A 15,400-nucleotide genomic window follows, 5' to 3' on the forward strand; every position below is an offset into this window, starting at 1 on the left:
CCCTTTGTCCAGCTAATGTTGTGCTGGCTGCCTACTCTGTGACAGGCATATCAGACGATTCTCTACACCCCTGAGACCAATTTACACCCAGTATAGCAGAAATGTAGCTGGTGTATTTTTCCCCTTAGAAATTTTGAAAATGTAATTTAAGAGAAAAATAAAGGCCCCAAAGGGAAAATCTTTCCAGTGCTCTCCCCAACCCCGAGTCCACATAATATACCTATGTCTCTCTAAGATGCTAGGGCACACGGCTCCTAACAAAAGCTAACGGGTTGCAGCAGGATCCTTTAGTTTTCAAAACCATGAGTTCCTACTTATGAAGGACATTCAAGGACGCCCTAAGGAAGGGAGTTTAGTGCCTGGCACAGCCGCTACTCTGGGAGGGAAGGGGGTCCTGGGCAGACAGAGCATGTCCTGGAGGAGCTAGCACTGACGCTGGGGTCCTGTCTCTCGGGCTCTCAAAGCAAGGCAGGGAGGGAGAAGCCCAGGCTCTCTGCCTCCGCCCAGGGGCTGGTGCCAAGAACGCCCCTCACGCAGGAGCTGCCCTACCCTGCACACCCCTGCTGTGCTTTCTGCTGCGGGTCCCAGCCTCAAGGCGGGAACGAGGTCTGCACCTGCACCTGCGCAGAGCACCAAGCCTCCACCGCTCGGGCAGCAACTTTTACTCCACCTTCTAGCCTCGAAACTAACAGTCAAGCTGTGCAGCGTTTCAGCCAATGACAGCCGGCAGAAATCACGGACGCCCCATGCTAACACGCAGCTTTATCCACCGTAACCTCCTTCACGTGTTGGCGGTGACGCTGCGTCCACACAGCGGCAGTACAGTGATCACAGCCCATGACACATGACAGTGACTGATGGCGTGGCTGGCTCATGCTCACTACTTACTGTCCAAGTGCATCCTCCTACTCCTGGCTGTGAGCTGTGCTGGGAGCTGCCTCACAACCACCACAGGCTGTGCTCACCATGTCTCTCACCGGCATCCAGAGGTCACGTTGTGGGACCACAGCCCACCCACCTGGGTTTCTCTAACAGCACTCTATGGTGTCCACACCATGGAGAAACTGCCCAATGACACACAATTGTGTTCTACACAGGATCAGACACCAACTCAGATTCAGATATGACAAGTACTGCAATGTAATTAGTCCACGGCCCAGCTCTAGTCACGGTGGCCATTTAGGGAGTGAACCTGCAGATGAAGACCTCTGTCTCTCTCTGCCTCACCTTCTCTCTCTGTTAACTCTGCCTCTCAAATAAGAAAGTAAATCTTAAAAAAGTTACTGTATGTGTGTCAGATGTGACACGACTGTTTTCCTGACGTCAGTTACTGCTTTTGAGTCAGTGCCAGCATCCACGTCTGGGAACCATCACTGCTCTCTCAGCACTCGCCGAGATGCACACGGCGACCATCAGCTGCACAGGAGGTGCTCTGGTGCCGCGCCACACGGGGGCTTCTGCAACAACCCACTGACTCACAGCCTGTTTATCACTTTAACACACGCCTGGGTTCAGTTTAATGTTTTAATATTCATACTTTTAAGTGACAGTGGCCTGAACACCACCAAACTTTCAGAGCTTCAGAAGGTTCCTTTTTTTTTTTTTAAGGGAAAGGTTTATTGTCAGGTGGGGAAACCCATACCCAGCAGGCTGGAGGGAGAGGGCGAGAAAGCAAGAGAGAGAACACACGTATGTTACAGTCCTGCAGGGGGTAAGGAAGTGGGAGCAGTGACTCCCGGCAGGGTGGGGGTAGAGCTGACGCCTGTGGTTGGGCTGTGGGGTCACCTGACTTCTAGCCAGCCAGGGTGAGCTTAGGAACGAAGCTTACTGTGCAAGGTGGTGACCGGGGAATTCCGCCTCTACCCCCCTTTTTAAAGATTCATTTATTTACTTAGAAGTCAGAGTTACACAGAGAGAAGGTAAGGCAGAGAGAGGGAGGTCTTCCATCTGCTGGTTCACCGCCATCTTCTGCTCTCCCAGGCCACAGCAGAGTTGGATTGGAAGTGGAATAACCTGGACTGGAACTGGCGCCCATATGGGATGCTGGCACTGCAGGCGGCGGCTTTAATCGACACCACAGTGCTGGTCCCTTCCTCTTTCTTTTTTTTTTTTTTTTTAAGATGTTGAAATTTCTTTTTTCTTTTTGACAGGCAGAATGGATAGTGAGAGAGACAGAGAGAAAGGTCTTCCTTTTTGCCGTTGGTTCACCCTTCAATGGCCGCTGCGGCCGGTGCATCTCGCTGATCTGAAGCCAGAAGCCAGGTGTTTCTCCTGGTCTCCCATGTGGGTGCAGGGCCCAAGGACTTGGGCCATCCTCCACTGCCTTCCAGGGCCATAGCAGAGAGCAGGCCTGGAAGAGGGGCAACCGGGATAGAATCCGGCGCCCCAACGCGGAGGATTAGCCTGTTAAGCCACAGCGCTGGCCCCCTCCCTCTTTCTTAACACTTGGATACAGGTGTCCTGGTTCTCAAAGAGTGAATTAATGTGACCATTCACTTGTCTCAGCCCACTGTCCAGTTGGAGCAGTATTTCACCAGTACTTTGAAAATTCTTTAGGTCTACAGATCTGTGTCAGTTTCCTATCTCTGATCGAAACTTCAGCTATTTACATTTTCTTAGAAAATATTCTAATTCAGGGGCCAGCGCTGTGGCGCAGTGGGTTAAAAAGCCCTGGCCTGAAGCTCCAGCATCCCATATGGGTGCTGGTTCTAGTCCCAGTTGCTCCTCTTCCGATCCAGCTCTCTGCTATGGCCTGGGATAGCAGTAGAAGATGGCCCAAGTCCTTGGGCCCCTGCACCCACGTGGGATACCCAGAAGAAGCTCCTGGCTTCGGATCAGCACAGCTCTGGGCATTGTGGCCATCTGGGGAGTGAACCAGAAGATGGAAGACCTCTCTGTTTCTACCTCTCTCGTAACTCTGTCTTTCAAATAGATAAAATAAATCTTTAAAAAAAAAAAAAAAAAGAAAGAAAATATTCTAATTCATTCAAACTCAAATATACATTCTTATATATTTGAAAATACAAAAGATATATTCATGCTATAAATTTGCATTTGCTTTTTTCTGTATTAAACATGAACAATGACTACATATTTTACTGGCCTTTTATTATTTTCTCACTCATTTCCATTTTGATTTAAAAAATGTATTTATGGGGCCAGCGCTATGGCGCCGGTTTGGGTCTTGGCTGTCCCTCTTCCAATCCAGCTCTCTGCTATGGCCTGGGAAAGCAGCGTAAGATGGCCCAAACATTTGGGCCCCTGCACCCTGCCCAGGACCCAGAAGAAGCTCCTAGCTCCTGGCTTTGGATCGGCCCAGCTCCGGCCATTGACACCATTTGGAGAGTGAACCAGCAGATGGAAGACCTCTCTGTCTGTATGTAACACTACCTCTCAAATAAATATATAAAATCTTAAAAAAAAAAAAAAGATGTATTTATTATAAAGGCAGTGAGACAAAGAGAACTATTCTATCTGCAGTTTATTCCTCCAATGTTTCCAACAGCTAGGCTTGGGCCAGACTGAAGCCAGGAGCCCAAACTCCATCCAAGTCTCCCATGTGGGTCCAAAGTACTTGAACCAGCACTGCAGCTGTCCCGGGCCAGGAACCTGGACTTGGGAGTGAAGCTGGAATGTGACCCTGCGGGCTGAGGGCTCACGGGGACAGGACCTCATACGCAGCACCTTCACCAGTGCGGCGACACCTGCGTCTCTGCCTTCCCTGCTGCCGACTCCCTTCCGCGCTCTGCCGTCGTTTTTACAGCTCTCCACTTCCTGAGATGCACCCATGGCTCCTCTCAGGTTCCAGAGTTCAAGGCCTGCTTTGTTTACTGCATGCATCTAGGTCATTACACAATGTCTGAACACACAGGGCTGTTTCTCTGATGGCTTCGGACAGGTGATGTCCGGGGCCCTGCCTGTGCAGCGCTGTGCCCACAGGCGGCTCTGCTCAGCGCTCGGGTCTTCACCCAACATTGCATGTGTTCCCTTTTTTCTTTTTTTAAATATTTATTTATTTATTTGAAAGAGTTACACAGAGAGAGAGGCAGAGAGAGAGAGAGAGAGAGAGAGAGAGAGAGAGAGAGAGAGAGAGGTCTTCCATCTGCTGGTTCACTTCCCAACTGACCGCAATGGCCAGAGCTGCGTCGATCCAATGCCAGGAGCCAGGAGCTTCTCCTGGGGCCAAAGGACCTGGGCCATCTTCTACTGCTTTCCCAGGCCATAGCAGAGAGCCGGACTGGAAATGGAGCAGCCAGGACTAGGACCAGCATCCATATGGGATGCTGGTGCTTCAGGCCAGGGTGTTAACCCGCTGCACCACAGCGCCGGTCCCTGCACGTGTTCCTATCACCCGCACTTGCCACAGGAGTGCCACGACCACCGTCCACAGGCAGGACATCTGCTGCTTCCTACCCGGAAGCTTCTTCTACCTCTATCCACCCCGTCCTTCCAGATCTGGTAGGTTCCTGACTTAGCTTCTCATCCACTTTGATCCTCTGCTTTCACTGTAGCAGGTATCAGATTAGCAGTTGCTCTAGCTTTGCAGGATTTTCTATTTTATGGAATGCAAACTAGAGATTTAAAAGTTCTCAGCTGCTCCTTGGGGTCTATTCCAGAGATACCCACAGGCCTGGGAACAACTCCCTGCTCCGCCTCCCTGAGGGGTGCTGCGCTCTCTAGACTCCGGGGCGGGGCAGGTCTTGTCAGGGGCTGTAACCTCTGCCTAGAGATCTCAGCCTGTGTGCTGCAGAGGGAAGCTGGTGAGCAGGATGGCGAGTACGGGAGGAGTCCTGCGGGGCAGCTGCCTGGGAGCCCAGCATCCACTCCCTGTCTCCCACAGCTGGCGCAGGCAGACCTGGTCTGTGGGGCTCCTTCCTTGGGGTGCTGTCTCCTGGATGCTCCTCGGGGAGTCACAGCCAATGAAGCCCAAAGGGTTTCCTCCCCTTGGAAGTCAACTCTCACCAGGCTTATCCTTCGACAGGTGGGTGGCATTGCCTCCCGGTTTCTTTTTTTTTTTTTCCTGATAGGCAGAGTAGACAGTGAGAGAGAGAGAGACAGAGAGAAAGGTCTTCCTTTACCATTGGTTCACCCTCCAATGGCCGCTGCAGCCGGCGCGCCTCCTCGTCTCCCATGTGGGTGCAGGGCCCAAGGATTTGGGCCATCCTCCACTGCACTCCCGGGTCACAGCAGAGAGACGGACTGGAAGACGAGCAACCAGGACAGAATCCGGCACCCCGACAGGGACTAGAACCCAGGGTGCCGGCGCCACAGATGGAGGATTAGCTAAGTGAGCCGCGGTGCCAGCCACCTCCTGGTTTCTTTAGCAATATCGTCCTTATCCTCTGCTGACAACTCTCTTTAGGTTATTGCAGTCAGACTCTGAAGGTGGCTGGGAAGGGACCCATGTGCCCAGGAAACCTGGAAACCTCTAGGGGCCTTTCCAGTTGGTTACGTATCCAGGTCAGTGTGGTCACCCACATAACTGTTGTCTGTGTCCAGGTCAGTGTGGTCACTGTATGACCGCTGACCCATCAGATGCTTCTCCATGCAAAACCAGGAGTTCTGGCCCTGGCCGTGTCTGTCCATACCGCATCTGTGCTGTCTTTCCTTGTGACCCAGAGCGCCCAGTCCACAGCACTTGGATCTCTGTCACAGCTCTACTCCAGGCCAGCAATCTACCAAAAACCTCCTTAACAATTCCTCTTTCTCAACCTCTTCAAAGTCACCGACTGGACGGACCCCAGACCTGTAAGGTCAGCCTCCCTACCCCCGGCAGGCTCCAGGGTACCACGAGGAAGGAAAGCCTCATGACATGCCCACAGCCACATCTCCATTCAGACCGTGTGTCATATCACCATCCACGTAGCTCCTGTGGTCCACCCTGTCTGCACGAGCCAAGCACTCACATCATGAGGCCTCTGCCCGTGGCCGTGGCCCTGTCCCTGGGGGTCCCAGCCGAACACCCTTCTCTCCACAAGGCCTTTCTCAGAGCTCCCAGGCAGAACCAGCTCCTGGGCACGTGGTCTGCCTTTTCTTCTATTGCCCTCTGCACACGGTATGTCTGCTCCAAGAAAGTCTCCTTCCAAGAAACAGCCAGGTAAGCACACCTGAGCCAGCCAGGTGTTGCCTGGTAGAGATTCTCAATCACCTGCTCTGACAAATAAACTGACCTTCAGTGCTACACAAGTCCGCACAGTTTCAGAAGCTTGAGGGAGTATGAAACATTATTTGAAATTTTCTACACACTGCCATCAAACTGCCAAGAAGAGGGTGTCCAGCAATGTTTCCATGAGCCTCGCTTATGCTCACCCAACGCCAAATGCCACATCAAGGGACGGTGATCGAGTGGGGAGCTGTGTGACTCTCACTGAAGATGCTGCCGTTCCCCCATCCCTGGTCCTGAGCAACTGACAACTCTTTCTTGCTAATTTAAAGTGCAACCCGCAAGGCCAAGACGTCCCCTCAAAGCCGCAGTACCTACCTTTCACCAGCTTCCCATCGGCCAGGGTTTTGCCGGATGGCACCTCCCTCTTCCCAGCTGAGCCTCCTCTGCCTCCCACCTCAGCCGTGTCCTCAGGGGCTCCGTCTTCCCCACCGTCGCGGGGTTTTTCTGAAGCAGGTTCTGCAGAAGCCTCTTCTGGCGTCGACACGGCCTAGAGAGATGGAGCACTGTCACCAGCCGCTGCACAGGCTCCATTCAGAATGTGTCAGTAGGGCAATTTCCTTCACTAGACGTAAGGAGCGCTGGGGAACACGGCTTCAGACTCAGAGAGAGCCCTAGGATGCTTGTGCAGCCTCTCCAACAGTGTCGGGACACCCACTCTTCCTCATTCCTACAGATGCGCCCACTTCCTTCCGTCTGAGCAGCGAGACAAGGGTCTGAAGGAACTGACTGATCATCTTTCTGGCAAAACTGTCAGGTGTCCATGACACTCAGAGGACTACAGGCCACGAAGAAATGCTTCAACACCACCCGTCCACGGTGGGGACAGACCGGGGAGGGGTGGGCAGCAGCTGGCTGGGGTCCTGGTGCAGCTGTAGCACGTGAGGGGTTTCTGCCCAACAGACTTAATCCAGGTCAACATAACAGACGCAGATACACAGCCTTAAGCAGTGGCCCAGCAAAACACCCGCTGCTGGAACAAGCAAGCTTTTGTTTAGAACATGCTGGGCAAATGAGCCTTGCAATGTGACCTGAGTGGACACTTCCAACAGATCTGAAGTTCGCTGTGATGGGATGGGAGGAGCAGAAGACAGCACACGTGGGATCTGCACCGGCAGGATCCAGTGCAGCCTGCACACGCCGAGGACACAGAGTCACCGTGTCCGAAAGCAAGAGCCCCTGAGGCAGAGCACCCCCACCCAGCCCCGTACCTGTGTGCTCCCTCCCCCTTCTTTCTGGAGGAAGAACTGCTTCTTAAACTCGTAATAGGCATTGTACTGGTGCCACGGCTGCAGGAACTCGAACCTATGAACGGAAGAGGAAAGTTAAGCCATCCAAAGAAGACGAGCACAGCAGCCAGAGCCGGCAATACTGCCGATGTGTTCACTGGCCACCTCCTAGGGCCCGGACGCAGGTCCAGACCCCGCCCTAGCACCGAGCCTTCAGCAGGTGCTCTGCCCACGTCACTGGTGAGGGAGCCTGAGCCGCAGCCCACACCCAAACTCCGCTTTGCGGGGCAGAACGCTCGTCCATTTTCAGAAACAAACGCCTGTCTGGATTTCTAAGGCAGAGTTTAGAAAGAACGACTTCTATTCTAGCCTTTTATTTTAGTCAGCTTCAGCAAATGCACTTAGAAAACAAAGCAAACACAAAATAGGTACCACAATTAAAAACAAACCAACCACCACCTCACTCCAAGTAACTTAACAAGGTTAACGTAAAATACAGTTCCCTGAAGACACACGAACCAAGAAAAGGGTAAAAAACAAAGGAATTCCACAGCTTGCTTTAAAAGCTTCATCTCACCTCTGGTCATTCTTGGCACGAACGCTGGTCTCAAATTTAAGGCCGTTCCTAGCAACGTACTCTGCCAGCTTGTCAATCACAGGCTGGATGTCAGGGGGAGGGGGGATGATCGCAGCCACGGGGGCAAGTGCACTGTGGAGAGAGGTTGGTGAGCACCTGGCCCCATCTCAACAGCGCTACGTAAGGCTCTCGTGGGGCCTCAGGTGCTCACGCAAACACAGAGGTTAGACTCAGCATGGAGGCTCTCAACTTCTGCTGCACAAACTACAGTAAGTGCATTTAAGCCGGGACCAGAGACCCGCTGCCAACAGTGGAATGGGGATTTTACTGAAAAGCAAGACAGCAACAATCTAAGGTTCACTTTTTTCCTAATTAACATTTCCCTCCAATCACGAGCTAATCTTTAGAAACAACCAAGAGTGAGTCACGTGTTGATTTTTATTACAGTAAAAAGTCAGCAGGATTCAACATCTTTCATTACAATTTGACATTTTTAGCATGATCAGAGAGCGGGCCATCTTTGCAGAAAGAGACAGGTGTTCTGTCAAATTTCCCGAGCCTCTTTTAAACAGAACACACTCCAGTCCACATGCCCTGAGGGTGCCCTGCCTACTGTGAGACCAGAGCTCGCTCCAGGAAACTGTGTGACTTGAAAACAACTTCACTTTCGCCACTACTGTGGAGACCTGTGCACATGACCCAGATCACGAGGCCCACAGAGGCACAGAAGCCGTGCACGCACCTTGTGGTAGAGGAGGTGGAGGTGGTGGTGGTGGAGGTGCTGGGGGTGGTGGTGGTGGTGGCTGTCCCACTGCTTGTTTCGGCTGTGGTCGGGGGAGGTGGAGGTGTGGTTCCAGGAGGCGGTGGAGCAGTGGTTGTCACCCCAGGGGAGCTGGACACAGTCACTCCAGCAGGAAGGGTGCTGTAGTAAGTGGCCACGTCAATCCCCGGAGGGGGCGGGGCCAGACAGTAGGTGCCATCCGGTAACATGTAGTAGCTGTAATACATGGCTGCCACCGTCGCTGTGAAGAGACACATTTAGGGGGAGTGAGAGTAGCGATGACAGACAAGTGTGCAATGCGGGAAGAGACACATCAAGAAATGCTACAACCACTTCTGTCCATTTTCAACCACAGGGTTTTCTTTTTCTGCTGATGAAACACACATTTGGGGGCCGGCGCTGTGGCGCAGCGGGTTGATGCCCTGGCCTGCAGTGCCGGCATCCCATATGGGCGCTGGTTCTAGTCCTGGCTGCTCCTCTTCCGATCCCACTCTCTGCTATGGCCTGGGAAAGCAGTAGAAGATGGCCCAAGTCCTTGGGCCCCTGCACCTGCGTGGGACCTGGGAGAAGCTCCTGGCTCCTGGCTTTAGATCGGCGTAGCTCCGGCCATTGCTGCCAACTGGGGAGTGAACCAACAGATGGAAGACCTCTCTCTCTCTCTCTTTTTGCCTCTGTGTAACTCTGACTTTCAAATAAATAAATAAGTAAATAAATAAATAAGGGAAACACACATTTGGCAAAGCCAAGACACACCAGGGACAAATGGCAAGTAAATGGGCACGAGGACGCCCAGAGTAACTGACTGTGAACTTCCTCTAGGAGCAGCCTGTCCCTGCTCTGCCCGCCAAGACGTCCCGTGCTTCTGAGAGCAATTGTGGAGAGGCACCTTGTGCTTCTCACCCAAACGTTCATCTTGGAAACCTCTCCACCCACAAACCTGCTCCTCACCTCCCCCATGATGCAGCCTTAGAAATCCTGATGTCACTCAGGCTGCTCAGGGACCACATCACACACAGTAACGCACAGTGGCTCCCCACTGCCACACACATGCCAACCCCTGCAAGATGGCAATCCACTGTTTTAACAGAAGTCCTACACGGGGACTGGCAATGTGGTGCAGTGGGTAAAGTCCTTGTCTGCAGTGCCAGCATCCCATATGGGCACCGGTTCAAGTCTTGGCTGCTTCACTTCCAATCCAGCTCCCTACAATGGCCTGGGCAAACAGCAGAAGATAGCTCAAGTCTTGGGTCTCTGTACCCATGTGGGAGACCTGGATGAAGCTCCTGGCTTTGGCCTGACCCAGTGCTGCCTGTTGTGGTCATGAGAGTGAACCAGTGGACTGAAGATCTTTCTCTCTCTCCTGCTCTGTCTTACCCTCTCTGGAACTTTTTCTTTTTCTTTTTTTTTAAACATTTATTTATTTATTTGAAAGTCAGAGTTACAGAGAGAGAGAGAGGCAGAGAGGTCTTCCATACATTTGTTCACTCCCCAGTTGGCTGCAATGGCTGGAGCTGCGCCGATCCAAAGCCAGGAGTCTCCTCTGGGTCCCCCATGTGCGTGCAGGGGCCCAAGGACTTGGGCCATCTTCCACTGCTTTCTCAGGCCATAGCAGAGAGCTGAATCGGAAGTGGAGCAGCTGGGTCTTGAACCAGTGCCCATATGGGATGCCGGTGCTTCAGGCCAGGGTGTTAACCTGCTGCGCCACAGTGCCGGCCCCTGGAACTCTTTCAAATAAATACATCTTTTTTGTAAAAGTCCTTCAAGGGGCAGGTGCAGCCAGTAAAGCCACTGCCTGACACGCTGTCAACCGTTCCGCCTGGTTTGTGTCCCCGCTGCTCCACCTCCAGTCCAGCTCCTTGCTAACTGCCTAGGAAGGCAGGAGACGGCCCCAAAGCCGGGCCCCTGCTACCTGTGGGGATGACCCAGCTGGAATTCTGGGCTCTTGGCTTTGGCCTGGCCCAGCTTTGGCCACTATGGCCATTTGGGGAGTAAAACAGCAGATAGAAGCACGCACTCTCTCTCCCTCTTCCTCTGTAACTCTGCCTTTCAAATAAATTAATGTATCTTAATTAATATATCTTAAAAAACACAAAGTCCCAAAGTTTATCCTTTTTTGTAAAATGTTCAAAACCAGCAGAAATCACAAAAGACCCAATGAGGTAATTAAGAATTTTAATTTCTAGTCCCACTGCAGACAAAGTGGCTGGCTCTAACAGATTTAATTTCTTCTTCATTAGGAGAGGGCAAAAATATTTTTCTAATTTAGAAATTTTCATTTTCAACTAATTCATTTTTTTTAAAAAAGATTTTATTTGTTTACTTGAAAGTCAGAGTTACAGAGAGAGAAAGGTCCTCCATCCGCTGGTTCACTCCCCAAATGGCTGCAATGACCGGAGCTGAGCCGATCTGAACCCAGGAGCCAGGAGCTTCTTCCGGATCCCCAACACAGGCGCAGGGGCCCAAGGACTTGGGCCACCTTCCACCGCTTTCCCAGGCCACAGCATAGAGCTGGATCAGAAGTGGAGCAGTGGGCCGGCGCCGCGGCTCAATAGGCTAATCCTCCGCCTTGTGGCGCCAGCACACCGGGTTCTAGTCCCGGTCGGGGCACCGATCCTGTCCCGGTTGCCCCTCTTCCAGACCAGCTCTCTGCTATGGCCCAGGAGTGCAGTGAAGGATAGCCCAAGTGCTTGGGCTCTGTACCCCATGGGAGACCAGGATAAGCACCTGGCTCCTGGCTTCGGATCAGCGTGGTGTGCCGGTCATGGAGGGTGAACCAATGGCAAAAAGGAAGACCTTTCTCTCTGTCTCTCTCTCACTGTCCACTCTGCCTGTTTAAAAAAAAAAAAAAAAAAAAAAAGTGGAGCAGCCAGGACCCACACTGGCGCCCGTATGGGATGGCAGCACTGCAGGCAATGGCTTTACCCGCTGTGCCACAGCACCGGCCCCTCAACTAATCCCTTTGAAAGCAGTGAGGTTTGAAAACAGAGTGAAAGCTCTGCACTACCCATGGCTTCCAGTAATGAGTGCCACCCAGGGAAGAGCACTGCAGAAGCACAGTGATGTAAACGTTCTCAAAGGAAGCTGAGGGTGGGGCCAGTGGTCCACAGGGGCTGCGGGCATTTTCAGGGCTGTTACTGACGTACACGTGCGTGAACTCCCCAGCTACTCTCAATGCTAGCAAGCACTGCTCTAAATCCTCAAGGTGGGACACACGGCCCCAGCACGCTCGCACTCCAGGGTCTGCATGGGGAGACAGGCTGAGGCTTGAGACAGAGCACCCGTGCACACAGGGCTGGAGCCTTCCGGGCCCGGAAAGAGCAGGTCTTTGTCATCCCTATGATCCTAGCGCACCTGCCTGCTGATGGACAGAAGGAAACACCGGTTAAATACAGGCTTTCCCTGGCAAAACTAGGTTTGTGCTTCTGTGAGACACAGCATCACCTTGAGAGGATGGACCGCCACTCTCCCCACTCCCGCCAGAGATCCTGAGGTGTGGCCTTGCGCCCACCGTGGGTGTCTGGGTATCTTGGGGAGGGTGGGCAGGCCTCACAGTGCTCTCTGAGACACCCCTGGAGGAACTGCTCATGGGAGACTGAGACTCCCGGTTCTGGAGGTTCCCACTTTGTCACGTGATGAGTGAATGCAGAGGGAAGGCTCTCATGGTGACACAGGAAGCAGAGACATCATCCTACAAAGCCACCAGAACCCGATCACTCGCCAAAGGCCCCACCTGCAGGCTCCACTGGACCAGGACCCCACCCTCGCTGGGACCAGGAGGCTTGAACCTCCCTGTGGGCTGGGAGTGAAGTCCCGTTCAGACCACAGCACTGCCTGAAGTGACCGCAGCTCTGTGGGCTGCTGCCAGGTCCTAACCCTCCTATGTCACCAGGAAGGACAAGACCTCTTGTCCTGTCCTGGCTGGTGGCCTCCAGCCTAAAAAGCAGCAACGTGTATTATTAACTGCAACACATCTAAACTTGCACACACAAGACAGTTTACAGTTTCAGATAACGGCATTCAGTGTAGCTCCAACTTGGATTCCTTATGTGACAGAGGTGAGAGAAATGCTTTCAAAATGGACCATTCCTTCAGAAATACCAATTTGCAGGCTTGTCAGCGCACACGACCCCCTCAAACCTCCTGCCACGCCGAATTAAAACAAAGTGTTCAGAGAGCAGCACTGCAAGATGGGAGACTGACTCAGAAACCTAAAACGCTGGATGAAGTATGGCAGAACGTGGAGACGTACAGCAAGTTTGCAAAAAGAAATGAGGCCGCCTCTGGGTGTGAGAACGTGACAGGAGAACCTGAATGCCAGGACCACTGTGCTGCCACCTGCCCTGCTCATGCCTTCGCCACACAGATTGTAGTTCTTTCCCAACAGTATTTCAATCACACAATGAAAAGGTGCACAGCCATTTGAACACCTGCACAGATCTCAAAACCACCCCAGAGAAAGGAAGCCTGTAACAGCGGTGCCTCCACGCCAAGGCAGCCCTCCGTGAACTCCTGCACGGCCTCGGAGACCTACAGCTTTTAGGTCACAGCAGCTCTCGTCCCCAGACACCTGAGAGCCTGCCTCTCAATGGCCTCTGCCTGCCGCGAAGCCCCTCCGAAGTTCCCCTCCCACTCCTCAGGCAGGCAGGCAGGCTTCACTCTGGACCTTGGGACTCACACCCCTGCAGCAATCCCTGTGACACTAGGGCTGCTGGCACAGCCAGCCGTGACAGCAAAGTCTCAGCAGCTTGCCCAGCTCCCGGCCTGGGAAGAACGTGTGGCAAGGACCATGGCAGCTGACCGCAAGGCCCACCTGCTGCTAAGACACCCGAGAGCTCGAATACCCTCGCAGGAGGCTCCCTGGTTCCAGGCACCACATAGCTGGCTTCAGGACACAGGCCTTTCCAGCCCCACGTGGTGGTTCCCACTGTGCCGCGCCACTTGACTGAGGTAAGAACAGAGGTAAACCCGGCAGAGGCCCGGCAGTGAGCCCCACGTGCGTGGAGGGAAGCCACCCTGCCAGCCACGAAGGGCGGATCCCCCCGCCTGCCCTCTTTAGGCACCACAGCGTAGCACACCTTCTTAGGTTGTTACTTCTTGTTCTTAGGGTTTTATGTGGATTTTCTGAGGGGCCTGGGTTGCAGAGGGAGTTAAACACTGACATGATGTCACTCTAACCAAGAAGCACTCAGTGGCACAAAAGCCTCCCTCAGACAAACCCACGAGACAAACCCTAAGAGGCACCCACAGAGTGGCGTGGACAAACCACGCTGTTCACAGCCACGAGGCCCAGCCGCCAGCTCTCCTCCCTTGGCCGCCTCTGCCTCAGCGCCTCCTGCAGGCCCTCTGTGCAGTGGCCTCTCACAGGGAAACTCATTCAGCCTTCTTTCCTAACAGTTAACGCTGAAGACAAGCAACTGTGCGTGTATGAAAAATGGAAACAGCTTCATTGGGTTCTATGGAGAAAACATGCATGTTCTTAAGTCACATCCATCTATGTAATACAGGGACGCTAACGCGACAGCACTGTGTCTGAGCCACCAAGCGCTTCCGGCTGAGCACGATGGCCCTCTTGTCACCCGCACAGCTCCACAGCTGCACAGGAGTCTGCTCAGTCCACTCCCCTGCAGGGGCCGCGCCCCCACACATCTTCTCCTAGCTCTCTGAAGTTCGAGGTTTCACACCGCATTTAGAACTGCCGACCAGAGGCCGGCGCCATGGCTCAACAGGCTAATCCTCCGCCTTGCGGCGCCGGCACACCGGGTTCTAGTCCCGGTCAGGGCACCGATCCTGTCCTGGTTGCCCCTCTTCCAGGCCAGCTCTCTGCTGTGGCCAGGGAGTGCAGTGGAGGATGGCCCAAGTGCTTGGGCCCTGCACCCCATGGGAGACCAGGAGAAGCACCTGGCTCCTGCCATCGGATCAGTGTGGTGCGCCGGCCGCAGCGCGCTACCGCGGTGACCATTGGAGGGTGAACCAACGGCAAAAAGGAAGACCTTTCTCTCTGTCTCTCTCTCACTGTCCACTCTGCCTGTCAAAAAAAAAAAAAAAAAAAAAAAGAACTGCCGACCAGAGTCCTATCCCCAGCCTTGAGCTACATGGGGCAGTACTGCCAGTCCACAAGGCCATATTTCAAACTAACTGTGCCCACAACAGGATCCGTGATTTTTCTCCAACTCCGCTCACCCCAGGAAGCAGCCGTGCTGCTGGTCCTGGCTCCCAGGCCAGAGCCTCGGGTCAGCCTGGCCGTACTTCCGCAGACTCCACAGCTGGCCTCAATGCCCCCTGTGCTGGACCTAGTGCCAGTTGTCACTCCTTGGCCTGGAGCCTTGCTCTGGGTCCCTCCCAACTGGGGTCCACCACTGCCCTTCCTGTCCCACTGATGCCCTGGCAACCTCTGCTTCACGTGGGGCCCTGGTCACACAGAGCCCTCTCAGGGCTGTCCCTTAGACCCTTTTCCTCCACACACCTAATCACACAACTGTCCCCACTTATGGCCCAGGCATAAGTTCCCTCAGGGGATGCCTGAAACCACAGATAAACTGAACCACACAGGTACCGTTTTCCCTGACACACACGCACCTATGATGAACGTTTACAACCCGGCACAGGAAGGGGCGCACACCTCTGACAAGGCACAGGGCTGGCCTAGTGGT

At 53.5% G+C, this 15,400-nt stretch overlaps 1 protein-coding gene across 3 annotated transcripts in view; it reads right to left on the minus strand.

Moving 5' to 3' along the window:
• The window catches only part of SFSWAP (splicing factor SWAP), a 75,976-nt gene that overhangs the window by 23,888 nt on the left and 36,688 nt on the right, over positions 1-15,400 (minus strand). For all 3 annotated transcript variants that reach the window (XM_062182738.1, XM_062182737.1, XM_062182739.1), the window contains 4 exons: positions 8,712-8,991; positions 7,970-8,101; positions 7,375-7,468; positions 6,482-6,653 (listed from right to left, as the gene is read on the minus strand). In XM_062182738.1, coding sequence (XP_062038722.1) covers positions 6,482-6,653; positions 7,375-7,468; positions 7,970-8,101; positions 8,712-8,991 — 678 coding nt within the window. The remainder of the gene's footprint in view (positions 1-6,481; positions 6,654-7,374; positions 7,469-7,969; positions 8,102-8,711; positions 8,992-15,400) is intronic.

Source organism: Lepus europaeus, chromosome 23 (assembly GCF_033115175.1).
Source record: "Lepus europaeus isolate LE1 chromosome 23, mLepTim1.pri, whole genome shotgun sequence".
NCBI lineage: Eukaryota > Metazoa > Chordata > Mammalia > Lagomorpha > Leporidae > Lepus > Lepus europaeus.